Source organism: Spea bombifrons, chromosome 2, assembly GCF_027358695.1.
Source record: "Spea bombifrons isolate aSpeBom1 chromosome 2, aSpeBom1.2.pri, whole genome shotgun sequence".
Lineage (NCBI taxonomy): Eukaryota > Metazoa > Chordata > Amphibia > Anura > Pelobatidae > Spea > Spea bombifrons.
The window spans coordinates 128,789,185-128,808,811 of NC_071088.1; the positions used below are offsets into that span (position 1 = coordinate 128,789,185).

General features: G+C 39.3%; 1 protein-coding gene across 1 annotated transcript; it reads left to right on the forward strand.

The window, feature by feature from the left end:
• The first annotated feature begins 1,678 nt into the window (after positions 1–1,678).
• Positions 1,679–17,947, forward strand: ALKBH8 (alkB homolog 8, tRNA methyltransferase). The gene is made up of 12 exons (XM_053456468.1): positions 1,679–1,718; positions 2,482–2,631; positions 3,088–3,328; positions 4,220–4,342; positions 5,132–5,227; positions 5,540–5,644; positions 6,872–6,942; positions 13,192–13,298; positions 14,347–14,498; positions 14,943–15,202; positions 16,848–16,997; positions 17,329–17,947. Exons 1-12 carry the CDS (start codon positions 1,701–1,703, stop codon positions 17,794–17,796), a joined length of 1,941 nt encoding a protein of 646 aa, XP_053312443.1. The 5' UTR covers positions 1,679–1,700; the 3' UTR covers positions 17,797–17,947.
• Positions 17,948–19,627: the final 1,680 nt, after the last annotated feature.

Genomic DNA, 19,627 nt, shown 5'->3' on the forward strand with positions numbered 1-19,627 from the left:
ACTTGTTTAGAAGTCATTAACTCTTTTAGTGCCAACAAATCTCTAAATCTAAAATTGGTTTCAGAAACTCGTGTCTTGTAGTGCAGATGAGCTGCCAAGTAGCTTCTGAGCCAACTAGCAGCTGCTTCCCCACTCTTGGGTGATGTCTCACGTGTTTACATATGCATCTACTCCAACTATAAGAAAAAAGGAAAAATTCCATAGTTACGATAATATTCTTTTCCTAGCTAAGAACCATGGTAACATATGGGTAGCTCCTCCCCCTCAGATGATAGGACGGCATGCACTGTCATGCTGGAATAGAAAAGGGTCTTCTCCAAACTGTTCCCACAAAGTTGGAAGCATAGCATTGACCAAAATGACTTGGTATGTCCCCCTAGAGTACATAAAGACATTTTGGACAAGGCTATGTCACCAGCTTTGTGGGAACAGTTTAGGGAAGATCCTTTTCTATTCCAGCATGTGTCCCAGTGCACAAATCAAGGTCTATAAAGACACGGTTGGATCAGTTTAGTGTTTAAGAACTTGACCGGCTGCACAGACCTCAACCCCATCAAATACCACCTGGGATGAACTGGAATGGAGAATGCTCTACTGGGTGAATGGGGTCAAATTCCCACAGAAACACTAAAACTCCAAAAATCTTGTGGAAATCATTCCCAGAAGAATGGAAGTTGTTATGGCTGCAAAGGGTGGACCAACTACATATTAATGTCTATGTATTTAGAATGCAACGTCATAAAAGTCCCTATTGGTGTAATGGTCAGGCGTGCCAATAGGAAACACAAAACTGGACAGCTACAGATAACAATTCCTTATGATGCAAGTTCAATTGGTACACAGCGCCGACTGCTGGTTAAAAAGCATATATGATAAGCAGTATAGAGACTGTAGCTGCAGTGCAGATGCCATAATAGTGAGACAGGCATAAAATCCTGGACAGAGGTTTCATATGCGCATAGCACCCAAAGATCAGTGTTTACGAAGGACAATTCCCCTTTACTCCACAAAGTGCCTTATTTCTAGGACCTCAAAAAAAAATAAGTGACAATAATCGAATAATCTTCCAATAATAATGTAATGATTGATAATAAATAAAATATAATATATAAACAACAGGAGATGTTGTAAATTACACTTAAATAAATGTTGCTTAAATGCACCTGTCAATGGGTCCCAGATTCAGTATATCGTACTTTTGGTAAGTAGAAAAGGTGACAAAAGCCTTGCACGTCTGAAACAGCTCCGCTCTGAATTACAAAGTGTAGTTTCCAACAGATTTTAAGCATATCAGTATCTTTCTGATCTTTAAACCCGCTGCTAAACCGGGAGCTCATGGAACAGCGGGTCTGGAACCGTAAAGTATCCTTAGCTTCACATCTAGAATCCTCAAACAAGCGCGTTCCATCTAAAGAAGAGCAACAAGTGACACGCGTTTGGGAATTAAAGCTCAGAAATAAATCAAAAGAATAGGAGAAATAGAAAATACATTAATAAATAAAAAAATAAATGAAAGCAAATTGTAAGCAGTCAGTTCATATAGTTTGAATGTGACGAGCAGTTTTGATTCTCGGTTTAATGCTGGTGGCATTTAAATAATGAGAAGCCGCGCTTAGCTGGTGTACGGGGGCACGGAAGGATCACCGCGGGACGCTTCCTCGCTTGGAATCGCGGGAGATGTAGTCCTGCGCTTCCCAGTAATGGCTGCCTGCAGTGAGGTAACGTGAGTTGCGCTGTGTTTCTCAGGTGTCATTTACGTTTTAGATACTTACGTCTTCAGTACTTGTTCCTGTGCAGTAAAATGTTTGAATTGCGACATTAATTTATCATTTTGTAAGCAGTATCGCTTGTGTTTTTATATGATATATTTAATACAGTGCATTTGCTAACAGGCACCAGATAAGTGTAAACAGCATTTGAGGCCCAGGTGCTCCTGTAAAGAGTTGTCTGTGCAGTATGTGCCATTAAATAACATGTTTTAATGGAACCCTGCAGTATATCTCTGCACATGGGAATTCTCAGGGTTTTTACCCCTATCTCTGGGTGAAGGGGCAGATTCTCTGGGTCAAGGGGCAGATTCTCTGGGTCAAGGGGCAGATTCTTGGGGTCACACGCTCTGGAGATGACTCCTTCCTATTCTTCGCCGCTGTCATTTTCAGTATCTTTGCTGCCAGTATGTTATGGTTGATATCCCTGCTTGAATGCAGGTGCCCCAATTAAGTGTATCTTCAAATAATAAGTCAAGGTTTCTTTGAGGATTGGCATTACAGCAATTTGATTAACACATCTGTCAGGCATCTACATAGAATCATCACGATGGGCTATTAAAGAGCTAACATTTCAAGATCACAATGTAGTTTGCCTTCTTTAAACACTTTGTGTTCTGTAAATACTGCTAATTGCCGCGTTCGTTGGCTGCTCGAGAGATGTATCTTTTGGTGGTTGTTTCTAATGTGGTGTATTTGGGATTCTTTTATATAGTGTCCGCAATTACCTGCGAGGATGGATGGCATCTGTGAACCAAAGCAGAAGATGACCAAAGAGGAGAAGAAACTAATTAAAAAGCAGGCAAAGGTCAAGCATATATTGCTGAGACATGAAGGGGTTGAAACGGTGTCCCACCCTTCAAAGGTATGGAGAACGGTCACTCGAGGCATAGATACAATGACAGCATGAGATTGTGTATAGCCTAAAAACATCTTCATCCTCTGATATTCATCATGTATTCATGAATGCAATTCAGTAACCCACTAGATATTTCTGAAGCAAGAGAGGGAAGTGTTATGGTGAGTTTGCAGGTGAGATAAAGCACTACTACTCACACTTTAGAAGGCATTATAAGGGGCAACCCTGACAATTTGAACTTGCAAGTAGGGCCAAGCAGGTCCTTGTCAATACATAGTTAAAAACTGAGTGTTCTTCAGAATTTTCACTTTACGTTGTGCAAGACCAAATTGTCATTTCCTTTAGCCCTTCAAAATGAATACAGAAGTCAGATAACACATGTTGTCTGCAACTCATAGTTTAGTAAATGAAGCGTGATGGCTGTGGAATGGTTCTCTGTGATTTCTCTCCTCTGATATGTAGAGCCTAGTGATTGCCAATGGAGGACTTGGGAATGGAGCGAACAGACAGCAGCTGCTCACTGTCCTGGAGCAATGTGGAGAGGTGGAATCTTTAGTGATGCCCCCCAACAAGCCTTATGCATTTGTTACTTACACATCTATGCAAGAGGCTGCAAATGCCTATAATTCATTAAGCGGTCAAGATATGCCATCATCTGACTCAGAAGTGAAAATAACTCTGTACTTCAGCTTTGTGGAAAAGGGTATGTGATTTTCTTCCTTTATAAGTAACACTTTCCTAATGTACGAGCAGTACTGTTTTTATGAAAACGACCATTGTCAGAGGAAACCAAATGTACATCACAGATAATTCTAAGCTTCATTTTTATTTCATACATGGCACTCTTGAAGATGTACCAGGCTAATTAAAAAGTAACTTGTTTGTAATATACAGTGCCTTGAAAAAGTATTCACCCCCTTTGGCATGTTTCCTATTTTGTTACATTACAACCCGGAATTAAAATGGATTTGTTGGGGGTTCGTAGCATTTGATTGACACAACATGCCTACCCCTTTGAAAATGCAAAATATGTTTTATTGTGAAACAAACAAGAGATAAAGCAAAAAAACAGAAAACTTGAGCATGTGCGTAACTATTTACCCCCCAAAGTCAATAGCTTTGTAGAGCCACCTTTTGCAGCAATCGCGGTTGAAGTCTCTTGGGGTGCGTCTCTATAAGCTCGGCACATCTAGCCACTGGGATTTTTGCCCATTCTTCAAGGCAAAACTGCTCCAGCTCTTTTACGTTGGACGGGTTCCACTGGTGTACAGCCTCTGTTCCATTCTCAAATCTCTGGCGCCGGTTTCCCTCAAGAATTTCCCTGTATTTAGCGCCATCCATTACTCCTTCAATCCTGACCAGTTTCCCACAGCACGATGCTGCCACCACCATGCTTCATTGTGGGGATGGTGTTCTCGGGGTGATGAGAAGGGTAGGTTTTGCACCAGACATAGTGTTTTCCTTGATGCCCCAAAACCTCAATTTTAGTCTCATTTGACCAGAGTACCTTCTTCCATATGTTTGGCAAATAACCTGTGTGACCTGCGTGACATTCCCTTTACATTGGTTCTTCCATTTTTATATTAATCTGCAGTGGAAATAAAAGAGGCTTCACCACCATCATTGCCCCCTGGTCTGGTAGTGGTAGAAGACTTCGTAACACCGGAAGAAGAAGCTGCTATGTTAGTAGGCATCAGTTGGGAAACTGAGAGGTCTAGTAAGTATTTTAAACCTCTGATGTTGACAAATGTTCTGTCAGTATGGGAGGCTTGTTAATGAAAACAACCTTCTGAGCGCTTAACAATGTAATATTGTGGTTTTCTGTTTCTCTGGTCTTCGCACAATGTTTTCAGAAAGCTCTATATAAGCCATTTATGGCTCTAGCTCTGTTATCTAAGCTTAGCCTACTACACAAACCCCCTGTCTCCTTATTATCGGTGGTAGACGGTAGAATGATTCATTCTTAGTCACATATAGTCTGCATATAGAGGATGGTCCAAGGATTTGCGTCCCGTTCAAAATCAGCGGGAGTCATTACTTTGCATGTGCACAGAGGGGGTCTCATCGGCGTGTACATCACACCCGTCAGGAGATGTGGGGTGATACAGCAGAATGACTTTGCAAGGGAGACACATATATTTAGAGGGGTCGCACAGCTGTCATTAGAATTACATTCACTTTTCTTAACCCCTTAAGGACGGGCGGTCCCTAAACCCATTGAAAACAATGCATTTTGAGCGGGCTTTGTCATTAAAGGGTTAATATAGAAATAGACCAGTTAGCGAGGAACCATTTATGCTGGTTGCTACTAATCTGATGTACTTTAAATGTAAGTGTAAAAATGTTCATATCACAGTGGTATACCAATATATTATGTTGCTGCTTAAATACCACTACGTAGGTTTATTTAATGGTCTTAGCTGAAAAAAGATCCTCTACAACAAGAATATATATATATATATATATATAATATATATATTATAATCATTATTTATTTTTTTTACAGGTCAAAAGTCACTAAAACACAGACGGGTGAAACATTATGGGTATGAGTTCCGATACGACAACAACAATGTAGACAAAGATCAGCCTTTGCCTGGAGGTAGAGTCTTTTTGTTTGCTAACCTTTTCTTTTACAGGTGGTTGTATGTGTGAAATCAGCCATTAATACAAGAAGCTTTCCTCTAACAGGAGGGCTTCTGGAACGGATGCTAGTTGTCATAGTTTTTGCTGTATTATTACCACTTCCAGGCTGATAAAAGAATCAATTTATATTAAATATTCATTATATTACTTTTATTTTAGCAAATATGCATACTTGTCATACTACTGTTATGCTATTTGTACAATTTAATACTTTGTACTAGAATAGCTTTTTCTTAGGTGTTAATGTTTTGCCTTTGTGTGTTCACAGGTCTTCCTGAGTTTTGTACTCCTGTGCTGAATAGATGCTGGCAGCAAAAACTGATAAAACATAAACCTGATCAGCTGACAATTAATCAGTATGAGCCGGGCCAGGGTAAGAAAGGAGCAATTGTATTTTCAGAAATGTCCACAGGCCTCTGCTGTCTGCACAGACAGATTGGCCGAACTATACTGTAGATTTCACAGCTCTGGCAATCTTAATAGAAAAAGGCTCCAGGCTCTGGCAATCTTGTCCATCTCATAAGTTTATTTCCTTATGTGCGTTTCTTAGACATGTTCATGTCAGTGAAGGCAGGTGGCCATAGAACAAGTGGGTTAGGCAAACTTTAACCAACCCTCTAACCTCAATGTATCCTGAAAACAATCATTACAAGGGGAGGAAATTCTGCAAAAGACAATTGCTTCAGCTGCAAAGATTGATCATCTCAGAGAATACTATGAACTGTATCCAAGCACTAGCTGGCAGTGTCAGGAGGGTGTGCTCCAAGTTATTTTATTTTATACTTAGGATAAACTTACCTCCAAGTCATTTAAGTCACTCCAAACTATAGCTTCTAAGAATGAAGTCGATGGGAATCATAGAGGTGCTTAATAAGTATTGAACATGTCCATTGCTATGGCCAAGAATACCTTCAATTGATTTCATAGCATGGAGTGGTTTTGCAGCATCTAATATAGTCTATACAACTTTTCCAAATGGGGCGCACATCCACATAGGGGAAAAAAAGAGATTTTTGAAAAAGATAGTGTGACTCTGTATGCAAATGAGGCTTAGCAGTATTGCAAGTAAGTAGTACACTCACATTTCCAAGGACATAAATGCGCTCATCATAAAATATTCTTTAATTCTTGGTAGCTAAAAAATATAAAAACACAGCAGCAATGGCACAGTATCACTTGGTCATGTGGGTAAGGTAAAATATTGCACTTACAACATACGAAATGTACAAAAGCATGTACACGGTAATCAGCTTTTAAACCAGGCACAGGAAAGTCCACCGTCCAGCAGCAGGAACTTCCCAGTATATCCCTCTCTCTCAACGCGTTTCACCGGACAACCGGCTTCCTCAGGAGATGAGTCGGGATTTTCTTTTGCAGCTTGCCCGAAGATCTAACATAGACCACCTTCCTTATGACTCAACAAATCCAGAGTGGTTCCTGCTGGACGGTGGACTTTCCTGTGCCTGGTTTAAAAGCTCATTGCGACTTGCTGTGGTTTTAAGCTAACAAGTACCTGCAGAGCTCTTTCAAACCTAGTAATATTTTTTTGTAGATTGTTTAGCTGTTTTAGTGAGATTGAAAGTTTTGTTTGATTTCCTAGGAATCCCTCCACATATTGACACCCATTCTGCTTTTGAAGATGAGATTATCTCTCTCAGTTTGGGAGCGGAGGTGAGATTTAAAAGTATACGAAATAATCAAGGGGGGAAAAAGCCAGGTGCATGCTGGTAAAGTACAAGGAACGTTAGCAGAAATGTGCTCTTTAAAAATACTGTATATGTTTTTAAAATATGTAGTTTATCTTATTTAATGTAAAACCTTAATGTTTAACTCTTTGGAATTACCTGGTTTTCGTAATTGTTCATAAAATCTAATCTGATGTACATCAGTACAGACAAATACATTGTGTTTAAGACAAACACTGATAATTGTTTGAACACACTCATTAAACGTTCAGAGTGCTGGTGGAAAAGGTAAGTGAACCCTTGGATATAAGAACTGGTCGAACCTCCTTTGGCAGCAATAACCTCAAACAAGCGCTTCCGGTATCTGCGGATCAGATCTGCGTAATATCCAGGAGGAATTTTAGACCATTCTTCCTTACAGAGCTGCTTAAGTTCAGCCGTATTCCTAGAATGTCTGGTGTGAACGGCTCTCTTGAGGTCATTTCAAAGCCACCCTAACATCGTCCTGTTTGACACCTTGATCAATTTGGGAATTCATTGTCCCCACCGATGGGGAGCTGTTCAGGCCCCGAGGCAGCAAAGCAGCTTCAATTCATGATGCTCCCTCCACCGTTGTGATGCTGTTTTCATGCGAGTGTGCCCTTTTTACATCATACGTAGTGCTGCATGTTCTTCACAAACAATTAAGCCTTAATTTAAGTTAACAAAACGTTTGCTAAGTGGCATTGTGGCGTATCAAGGTGCTCTTTGGGCACAAAGCAATGTTTTTTAGGAGAGCAGCGGCTTCCTCCGTGGTGTCCTGCCATGGACTCCGTGGCTGTTCAGTGTTTTGCGTATGGTAGACTCATGAACTGTAATGTTAACTGGTTCCAATGAGTCCTTCAAGGATTTATCTCTTACCTTAGTTCTGTTTGCCCTTGGAGTCATCTTGGCTGGGTGCCCACTCCTGGGGAGCGTAGCCTCAGTACTAAATCATCTCCATTTATAAGCAAATTGTCTAACTGTGGACTGATGAATATGCAAACTCTTTATTACTTTGTAACCCTTGCCAGCTTTATGCAAGTCAACAATTTTTTGTTTGTAGGTCTTCTGAGATTTCTTTGTTGTTAGACATGGTTCACATCAGCAGATGCTTCTAGAAAACGGCAAACTCAAAATGAGCGTTTTGATAAGTCAAAGTAGCTCTAAAACACATCTCCAATCCTGTTTCATTGATTGGACTTCAGGTTTTCTAACTCCTGACTCCAATTGGTTTTTGTTGAAGTGATTAGCCTAGGGGTTCACATACGTTTTCCAACTCGCACTATGAATGCTTGGACAAGAACAATGCAATCATTTGTGTTATTAGTTAAAGCAGATTATGTTTGTTCATTATTGTAACTTAGATGATGATCGTATATATTTTAAGACACATTTATACATAAATGCTGGTTATTCCAGAAAGTTCACTTACTCTTTCTCACCACTGCAAATACCCACTCGCTAGACACTCACATACATATACATTTATTTTTCTACAATATCAAGTTCCGTATATCACATTCCTGTTCTTTTTCAGAACTTAATGAATATGACTACATTTTTAATGAATAATAATATTAATTTGTATAATTACTCCCTAAACAAAAGGTTCCTGTTAGCTACAACAGGAAGCTAAGGTTTAATCGACAAATCTATAACATATTCCTAGTATTGGTATTGAGATAAGCGTTACATCTGAACCGGTAAACTGTTAAAATTTACATTTCAGGGTATTGGTCCCTAAAATGCATTCAAAAATGTGCATAAGAAAGTTAAACAGGAAAATAGTCTGCATATTGTTTTTATTTATAATTTCAGTTATTTTATCATCTTAATAAATGATCAAAAAGTATTTAAAGTTTATTTTTGACATGTTGTGATGCCAATATATGCAAATAAGTTTGATAATTTGCATACAGGACCTAAAGCATACTTTCGTGATGGTGTAGGATAACTCTTCTATAATATATAAGGACTCTGCTTTCCAAAAAAATGTAATAAAATTAAAAAAATAAAGGATGAATAGCTGTAGGGGAATAACGTTTTAGAAGCTTTGATCTTAAGGTCACTTGTTAACCTCCAATGAGTTTCTTGATTTATTTGGATGGAAGTTTCTAATCAATAACAAGGTTTTCTCCACATCACGTCTTGATTTGGATCCAGTTTGAAGTTTTAATCAATTTGTATGCCCCAGTAAGCACACTTTTTACTGCCAACATGCAAATTAAAGACTAGTGCTGCCTTTGCCAAGTAATTTAAATATTTTAGTAAATACTGCAAAAAAAAAAAAAAAAAAAAAAAGCTCAGGAAAACACCAAATATAATTGCAATTCCTCACTTTATGATTACTTATTAAAAATAATGATCATTTATCTAAACTAAAAAGTGTTGGAGTTGCTTGTGGTGTTTAGGGATTAGCATGGATGCTCCTGATAATTCAGATGCACTGATTTCATGCAAATGGGGCTCTATTTGTTGACCATTAGGGCTATTAAAGGCGCATTGGTTTAGAACAAATTATGGTATCAAACTTTTTAGAATATTTGAAAAATTTGGATATTTTCCAAGGAATTTTGCGAAACATCTGTGCTGTATTAAGTGCCTCCATTTAAATCTACATTTAAGAGAGGGGATCCTAACTAAAAGGGTAATTAAAGCGCCCGTCACTTCAGGAAATCAGAAAAAAAGATTGCTGTTTGTGCTTCTGCAGCCAATGAGCTGAGGGACGCACCGATGACCTCAGGGTGCGCCGCCATCTTGGTTTGGCAGCCATGGGAAATACTTTGCGTCTCAGTAGGTAGCCAGCTTTCTTAAAACACTACCGGCATTCACCATTACTCGACGGGAGCGCTCTCCATGCATTCAGTGTATCATTAGACCCCAGCGATGCTTTCCAAGCCGCTGCTTAAACTGGCTGCTGGTAGGTATATCGCAAGCGAGGAGATGTCTTCTGCAGAAAATAACTGGGGTGGGCAAAGGGGCAAATGCATAGGGAGGGGGATTCTGCAGAGTCTCCCATGTGTTTGCAGGGGGCACACCATGGAAGTATAAAGGTAGCACCATATGCATTAAAACACATACGATGGCCAGAGTGTCCCTTTAAAATGTCTTCTAGATGAGGAGTTCTCTTTAAACTTTAGTTTAGTCTAGTTTTTGAGGCATGTAAATCCACAGGTCACCACTTGTGATAAGAGAAGACGCTGTGTGCAGCCTACCTGACGCTATTATAATCCAGTGCTATGGAAGTAATAACTTGCTGTTATGTTGCCCTCCCATAGACTGCAAACAAAATGTATATTAATCGATTTAGATCAGTAGCATGCTGTTACCTCTGTACTTTGGAATATATATATATAGAGCTGCTAGTTTGGTCGCACTTATACATGTAACTACAAGAAACAATAGTGGAATCTGCTTTGATTTACTGAGGGATTTTCTTGGTCTGTTCCATCTGTGGGAGATATTTCAAAAGTTGTTGTTTCAAAATTTGAACTCTGTAGCTTTGTCTCTGCTTCTATATTTTATACACTAGAGGGCATCGTAAGCCTCTATCGGTAACATTAATAGGTTTTGTGTCCAACGCGCCTGCACGACCCAGGAGGCGATGAAGGCTCTACTGCCGGTACTTTAGGGAAAACTCTTCTGTTTGCGGCAGTAAAGCTGTGTTTTTTTTTGGGGGGGGGTGTTTTGTTTTTTAATTTTGTAATTCTACTGGGAAGCACACTTTTTGTTCTCCATTTTTTTCATTAATTTGTTAGTTTAGTCAACTTCTGTTGTACTCCTCCGAGCTGTGCAACATGGCTAGAGATCACCTTGAGTGAGAAGTATTTCTTCTGCGCCCCCACCAGGTAACTAACACACACACTCTCACCTAGAAAATTCCATGTAACACCCACTAACTCCTAGGTTTACTCCAGACACGCTATAACCGTATGCTGAAACACACAATGCACAGTTTCCACGCAAACTAACACCATACACTAGCACACACACTCTAATGCCTACAGTAGTATGCACTCATGCTGACACCATATGCTCACATGCACATGCCAACACAATATACAAACACATGCATACTGTGCCATTACACAGTAACACAATCACACTAAAATCATATGATAAATATATATATATATATATATATATATATATATACCTATATATCGAGTTCATCCGATGTCATCAACATTTCATATACAATTCCTGGTTTATGTTGCAAGGACCTTCCATTTTCTAAAATAGCTCATATTTGACCAGAACGTAGAAGACAGCCGAACACCCTAATTTGCACAATGCTGAATTGCCGAGGGCAACGTGTTTATCCATTTCTGGAAGACTTTTTTATTTTTTTTTCTCTCTGTTTCTAGCTATTTGTGGAAAGTGAACTCGATAAGCGCATATAAAGAAGCTTCCATCCCTTGTCACATTAACAAGGAACAAAATGAACCTTGGGGCATTCTTCAGCCTTTATCTTCCGCTTTCCAGCATCAGGGATTCAGTAGAGAATTTAATTTGATCTAAGCCTTGACGTCGGTGTCTGTTGTTGTAAATCTGTCTGCGCTGTATACGTTCGGGATTAGTTTGCAAGGAAATAACCAAGGATATTCCGGAGTGCAGAAGACGCAGGCCCTCAATCTATTTCTGCACCGGATAGCCGTACCAGGAAAATCATGGAGATCGTTTTGAATCGGCTAAAAAATATCTGTCGTTGCCGGAGACGGTTTGGACAGTGAATGGGTCTGCTGAGATGAGAAACTATCCATTGGAAAAAGAGACATCTGCCGACTCAAAGGGACATTTTACTGTCCCACGCAGCCCCGTCAAAAAATGCATATTAAACGACTTTTGTATGTTCTGTAGTATGCGTTTTTTTCCTGTAGAAAAGAACGTTAGTTTTAAGTGTCAGTGCCTGCGTTTTTAAGTCGCTGACTTTTTATTTGGATTTTAAACTTGTCTATATGGGGCCTGGTGGTTTAGTGATTTGGAGTGATTTTTGTTACGGACATTAGTTATTCCTGCCGGTGCATATTTCTTGTTTATATGAAGCACTGGGGAGGGAGTTTTCAGTCCTTCCTTAGGGTTCGGTTTCCATGTATGATTAGACTCCGCTCCTCTTTCTCATCCCAGTCTTTTTCAGGTTTAGATTGGAGCTGGCTCTGATTTGTATAATGTGTGTCATTAAAGCCATGTTTTCCCCATCTTACTGGTTCGCTATTAATGTTTCAGAGGGTTTTGAGACTCTTTTTTTTGTGTGTGGGTGAATACGTTAATTGGTCACACGCGGATAACTACTTATATAAACCATTATTTAGAAGAATAATGGGACCAAAATCAGAGCCGGTTCTCCTAATCTAGGACATGGAATAGAAATGTCGAGTTTCAGGCTACACAGAATACTTCCCAAGAGCTCGTAATCGCCAGTTTCCAGACGATACCCATGTAGCAGATATCAGAACCTCCTCTACAGAGAAAGAATAGGCAAAAATGGCAAATCTGTGTCAAAATACTACAAGTTGTCCCCTCGTCATTTTCTTGCATTATTAATTAATGGTTGCCATATTTTGTTATATATATATTCTGTAGCCCTGTATATTACAAGTAGTGCATCACATAACTGTTTGGACATACAGAAACAGAACAGGAATAATGCCAGGCCTCTGCTATTTGTATCTACTTGTACCAGACACCAGGTAAAGTCTTGTTCACAGGGTCTTGTAACCAACCATAACTCCCTTTACAATACGCAAGACCGACGTGATCTTCAAAGTGTCTGCTACCCTAGAGAATAAAGAAATTGATAAAAACACAATTACCTGGAAATATCTCTTGAACTAAAACTGTCACAAAGGGGGTTGATTTTGCCGTGATATAGTAGCTTCAAAACTGTGAAAAGAATAATGCCATTATACTTCAAAACAATTAGGAGGAGACTATATCATTTTTTCCCCTTATATTTTATACTAATATGTGGTGTAACATTTGTACAGCTGATCTGAAGAATCGGCACTATAACGAACATGACTTCTGGCATAATGAATGGTGATCAGCCCTTCATGCAGGAGAAAGTCATTGACTGGGGATGGTAAATGGATAGTAGAGTCAGGGAGGTGAAGGTGGAAACTTGGACAATCGTAAATAAAGCCAGCTGTGTTTGGATGCCCTGATAACAAACTCGGCCCCAAATCGTGAACCCTAACCAGCTTTTTAATTGTAGATCGTGATGGATTTCAAGCACCCTGATGGCACTAGTGTCCCGGTGATGCTTCCTCGAAGAAGCCTACTGGTAATGAGTGGAGAAGCGAGATATCTCTGGACGCACGGGTAAGTGTCTCAGAAGTAGACTTTCACAACGGTATCCCAGCACCAGGCCTTATCTACCATTGTAGACTTCTTTGGAATATGTAAATCAATAATAATCTCACAAAATATGGTGCCCTATAGTATGTATGGACCTGTGTGCCAGGGGACAATATGGGCTTTAGGATTCTAGTTTTTAATAAATGCTTTCATACATGTCATTCGCTAAAAATGCATTGTAAAATGGTTAGATTTACATAAAATTTTTAGCATCTTGTGTTTCCCCTTAAATATTTTACATACTGAATAATATTCATTTATCTCACTTATGGTAAAAAGAAATTAGTAAATGGGATAATATTGGGGAAAGGCAAAGCAGCCAACTGCTTACTTTAACATTACAAATACATGAAGTTGTCTTTTAGGAAGTATGAAATTTTACATGAAAGTGTATATTATTTGAGCAGTATGGCCCAGTCACACCCCAACTACTATACAAAAGGAAAAAAGGACAAAGAGGGGTTACCTAGACTGGTAATTAGGAAGGATCAGGTAATTGAGGGCTGGGTGGAGGAAAGAGAAGGAAAGGGTGAGTATAAGCGTGGCAACGCAATAGTAGAGTAAGTAACAAAGGGAATAAAATGCCAGAATATTAACATACGATACCTTCACGCAGGTTTGACAAGATTCTGCGAGTGAATCAAGCTTTTCATTATCTGTAACCAGACTCCCAATTTTTGTGAAAAGATTGAGTACCAAAAGAACCCATCCAAAAATCATTATGTGTCGAAGGACACGTCGAGGCTTAAAGTATGGGTTCTTCTATATATTCAGCCAGCGAACTGCGGAATATATTTCTTGGCTGTTGAATGTTTGCACTTAATTTGCTTTTTTCAGCAAAGGAAACCTTCTTTTAGATTAGACCTTTTTAGATAATAGCCATGTTCTTCGCTGACAGCTCAACGACTATAAATGTCTAAAGTATTTCACTTGGGCATTCCATATCCATTGTTTGAAACCATTTCAATATCTTTCTTACCGTGTGCCATGTAATTATTTTCTTCCGTTTCAGCATCACGCCAAGAAAGTTTGATATAGTTCAAGCCTCAGAGGGACAGAAAGTTGGAACTATCAGCGGGAATGCTGAGGATTTAACCTTAAACAAGAGGGGTACAAGGACTTCGTTCACATTTAGGAAAGTAAGAAGAAGCGCATGTGATTGTGGTGAGTTTTAGAAGGAATATATATATATATATATATATATATATATATATATATATAATTAGTTTTCAATCAATGTAATCGTTTTGGAGATATTTGATTTAAAGTGCTAGATCTCCAAAGCAGAGATCTTTGGCACAAGGCCCTACAGTTAGTTTACTGTCTGGATGGCATTCACCAATTTCTTATATCCACCTCTTCTAAAGCAACTACAGCTGATCAGCTGCCAGCAAAGATGGAAAGTAAGGTTAATAACTACTTCTTGGGGAGGAATAATCATTCAGATACTAAGAACAGGAAGATCGGGCATTTGTTCCCATGATATACACAAAATGTATTGCTGTTTCTACTGTATTAACCATTAAATCGGTTTATTTAATGTGTTGTGAAAGGAGGATTTGAGAAAGTGGCTAATCTACTTTATTAAAACATTCTGTACCGATCTAGCTTTCCCATCGGCGTGCGATAGCCAGCTAGCGCAGAAAAAAGACTTGCCTCCTCGCGCCAGTGACTTGGGTGCCACCGACCTGGAAAAGGAATATGTGCATAAGGTGTATGAAGACATAGCCAGTCATTTCAGCAGCACTAGACACACGCCATGGCCTAAAGTTGTGGACTTTCTATTGTCTTTGCCACATGGATCTATTGTGGCAGACGTAGGCTGTGGTAATGGGAAGTATCTTGGCGTCAACAAGCATTTGCACATGGTAAGTTTTGCATGGAGCACATATGGTGAGGTCAAGCCTGCCAATGGTCCCAGAAGAGAGTGGCTCCGTCTCCTTCCCGACCTGATTTGTGTGGTTAGTTCCTCCATCGATTCATTCCACCTCACTGTCCACAGCCTTGGAAAAAGCGGAGTGCAGAGGGCCGGTGGTCAGACATGTATCCTCTCTGTATGGTTTGACGGCAACCAACTAGCAGTGCGCACACAGTTGTTGCATTGAGTGCTAGTTAAGCGCTTTGATCACAGCTTCTACGCACCACGTTTGCCACCGTTGAGTATTTAATGGAGCGAGTATAATTACCAGCGAGGGCTTCCTAAAGTGAGGTAGAACTATAGAAGTTGTCAGGCGAGCAAATCTGCACGGCTCAGTAAAGCAGACAGGTGCCTGAAGGCACAAATACACTTTATGGGTGCCTTTTATGTCTATTGAGGACAATTTGCAATACTGGTTGTAAAGAACACAGGAAAAGTAGCCGTGTTCAGCTAATGAGTGACACGGAAATGGGAGCAAGTAACTGGTAATTAACAGCTCCCGTGAACTGTAATTGAAGCCCATAACTCACCCCCTTCCTCTTTATTTTTATCTTTATTTGGATGGAGGCAAAAACCGAAAAGCTAGTCTGAGCCGAAATGTATGTCATGCGATTTAGATGCAAATTACAAGCTAATATGCTTTGTTCCTTTCATTTAGTTTACAATTCATTAACGTTTCTTGGTGTGTTAAGATCACCCTCAAGGTCGTTATTCTTTCTTTACTCAGTTCCCGTAATAAGAATATTTTCTACATGAGTGTCTTGTTAAATGTTTTAGATTGTCTGCATTATGTAACATTATCTTTCTGTAAATATAACTTGAAGGATACCTATTCTGGCTTGCCAAAATACACATTGTCATCTTCCGGGGGGGACAAAGGACCCTCTGCCTCTAGCGAGCAACCTTGAAATGTTGTTTGATTAAAATTCATCAGATTCAACAATTTTTATAATGAAAAGCATTAAGGTCCTACCAAAGTGTCACAACTCAATGTGTTAATTGTACTTGCAACCATGTCCGTGTATGAAGAGTGTTGCACTTGTACTGAGCCTTGTAGGCCCCAAAGGTCACTCCAGCAATGGGTATTGAATCCCAGGTTGTGGTTATTAATACAGTATGGTTGCCCCAAAAAGGGGCTCTTCTGATGAGATGTTGGAAACGTAAGGATGTCTAATAGGAAAATACAGAGCGTGCCTTAACAAGGGCAGTGGCGTAACTACAGGGACCACTTGTTCATGTCTCCTCATACTGGTTTAAAATAATTTAGAAAGTTTTGAACGAGCACAGGGAGACAGGATCATGTCAGGTCACGTTGCGTAGCGTCGCGTGAAACCGAGTGTGCGGGCAGCCGGACAGAAAGCTGAGAGGTAAGGGGGAGAGCGGGTATGTGTGTATGTTCGTATATATTTATGCGAGCATGAATGTGCATCGCGTAAGTGTATGTGAGCATGAATGTCTATGTACAGGTGTTCAGCATATAGTTTTACTTGGGATGGAGCTGGCAGAGATTAATGTGAGATGTCGCAGTTAAGGCTACTGTTAAATCAGTTTGGATGTTTCTTGGGCAGTTAAGATTTTCTTCTTTCTCCTGGCAGATTGGATGCGACCGCAGTAAAAATCTTGTGGACATTTGTGGAGACCGAAGATTTGAAGCATCTGTTTGCGATGCCTTAGCAGTGCCGTTCCGAACCGGCTCGTTTGATGCGTGCATCTCCATAGCTGTGATCCACCATTTGGCGACCGAAGTAAGTTGAATATTTTGTTAATTGAATGTCTACTATATAGGATGACTTATCTGTTATCTATAAATCTATCTCCCCAAGCTCTCCAATCTATTAACTACATCATGACTTTTATTGCTTGCAAATATTCACATTATTTGTTTTTTAACTGGTCCTATTTTATGTAAGATTTATTCTGTGCCTTATTTAAGATGAACCAGCTAGACCCTATCATATGCACCACAAAGTTTTTTTTTTATTGAGCGTTTACATCACATCTATAATTTTAAACATTTTCACATTTATGTTATTTATCTAGTTTTAAAGCTTTTTTTTTTTTGGTAATTCATCAAAGGAAAGGAGATTGAAGGCAATACAGGAATTAACCCGTCTCCTTAGACCCGGAGGAAAGGCACTTATTTATGTCTGGGCAATGGAGCAAGAATACAAACAGAAAAAGTCCAAGTACCTCAAGGAAAATAAAAGCAGTGCGGAACCCCAAACAGTCAATGGCCAAGATATAGAACTCAAGGGTGAAGCTGGCGCCACGTTGAGCATTCACACCAACAGGACCTCATTCAGTTCCCAAGACCTGCTGGTTCCTTGGCATCTGAAACAACCAAATGAAACTAAAACCGCTGGTACATCGAAGCCTTTAGAGCGTACGGAAAACCAGCAGAGTCCCAGTTCTGTCTATCACCGTTATTATCACGTGTTCTGTGAAGGGGAGCTGGAAACATTGTGCAGAAAGCTCCAGAACATTGCCATTCTTCATTCCTACTATGACCAAGGAAACTGGTGCGTGATTTTAGAAAAGTCGTGAAGAACACCGGACATTCTTTGGGACTTCTTTCCACATTTGAGTCCTTTAAATATTTTAATTTTATTTTAAATGAAGACAGTTATTTTAATATCTGCAAAGAATAAAGGTAATAAGCGGTATATACTCTGCAGCTTCTTATGTGCTTTGAAAATTTGTACTAAATAATTATTTTAAATGACATTTTATTTATATAGGTTCAGCAGATTCCATAGCGCTGGTACAGAAGTAAAATGAAAACCAACAACAGTAAAGCTGACAATATAAAAGATGGACAATAACATTAACACATGGTACAGATGGAAAAGAGACCCATGCGGTCTTAACATCTATTAGATAAATAAGATAATCTATTAAATATGGTATATTATAAATATAATTATGTAACTAATTATAAATAAATTAAATAAATAGGTAAATATATGAAAATACCATTCAAATGCTTGGGGTCACCTAACTGTTTTCAGGGTTTGCTAATGATTGATTAGCCTTTTAAACTTAGATCAGCGAACACAATGTAAGCCTATAAAGATAATTACGTTAAAGATCAGGCTACAAGAGTCATTTACAACATTAACACTGTCTGCGCTGTATTTATTAATGGCCAAAATTTGCCTTTCTTTAAACCCCCCCCAAAAAAAACACTAGAACATTTCTAAGTGACCCCAAATTTAACATAATCCAGGAAAAATCAAGTTTTCATCTGTGCTGTAATGCAGGTTAATGTTTTTCTGAACTCCCTTAAAGAAGATGACCAAACTACACAGTTGTGTAATCTAGGGTAACCTGTATTTAAAGTAATTCTAAATGAACGTTAAGGGCCTCTTCTCTCTCAGCAAACGGGGAAGGAATCCATCCATAGGGAACCATATAAGCGATTTTTCCAGCGAAACGCCTTCAGCAAGAATCTTGCGTGTTGATGAATTTCCTTTGCATGCGTTTTAATTCCGCACATCTTCCCACTGAATTTCAGCAATAATGGGGGCAAATCCACTCATTTCTACTAATCCATTTTTTGGTAGTGCAGCATTTCCCCATGCTTTTGATACATGAAAAAAAATGCTCTGAAGTATATTAGCATTTAGTTGTGTCTCCCAAATACAGACAGGAAACGCTAATCATAGATTAAAGAACAAAACCACGCTGAATGGATTTATCTAACATGTCTTTGAGTAAAGGCTGGCTGGTATTTTTTTTGTTAATTTTCTTTAGATGAGATTTCAGCTCCTGATATATTTTAGTGAGAGTGTTGTGAGACGTGTCTTGGTTCTCGTTCTTCAGCGCTTAGATCGTCCGGATATGTCCAGCAGCACTTCAGATGTAACGTGTGCTTCCCTTCATTACACACGGTAACCAAAAATATACAAGCGCTTGGTAGAAGCCTATTTCGGGGTGAAATGTGCTTGCGTGTGAGATGCTACTTTTAATTCTAAGTCTACTTTGGGGCTGCTGTTACAATCTTTTGGTTTAAGTTAGAACATTCACAAAGAGCTTTCTGTTGTTGACATGTAACCATCACATATAAGAGCTGCCTTTGGATTACCGTATTTGCTCGATTATAAGACGACCCCGATTATAAGACGACCCCCCAAAATCAAAATATTAATTTAGGAAAAAAACAAAAAGCCTGAATATAAGACGACCCTATAGGAAAAAAAGTTTTACCGGTAAATATTAATTCATGTAAATATATTTTTTAAATTTCCTTTTATTTGCCAACCTGCCCCCCCCAAGTTATGCCACTCTGCCCCCAGAAATGCTTTATACCCCCCCTATTTGCCACTCTGCCCCATGATATGCCTTATACCCCTATATGCCACTCTGGCATATAGGG

What these genes read in the sequence shown, in the direction of transcription:
- ALKBH8 (XM_053456468.1), top strand. An exon ending in CGGTGTCCCACCCTTCAAAG is followed by an intron (nt 2,632 to 3,087) that starts GTATGGAGAACG and finishes TCTGATATGTAG; the next exon opens with AGCCTAGTGATTGCCAATGG. An exon ending in CTTCAGCTTTGTGGAAAAGG is followed by an intron (nt 3,329 to 4,219) that starts GTATGTGATTTT and finishes ATTAATCTGCAG; the next exon opens with TGGAAATAAAAGAGGCTTCA.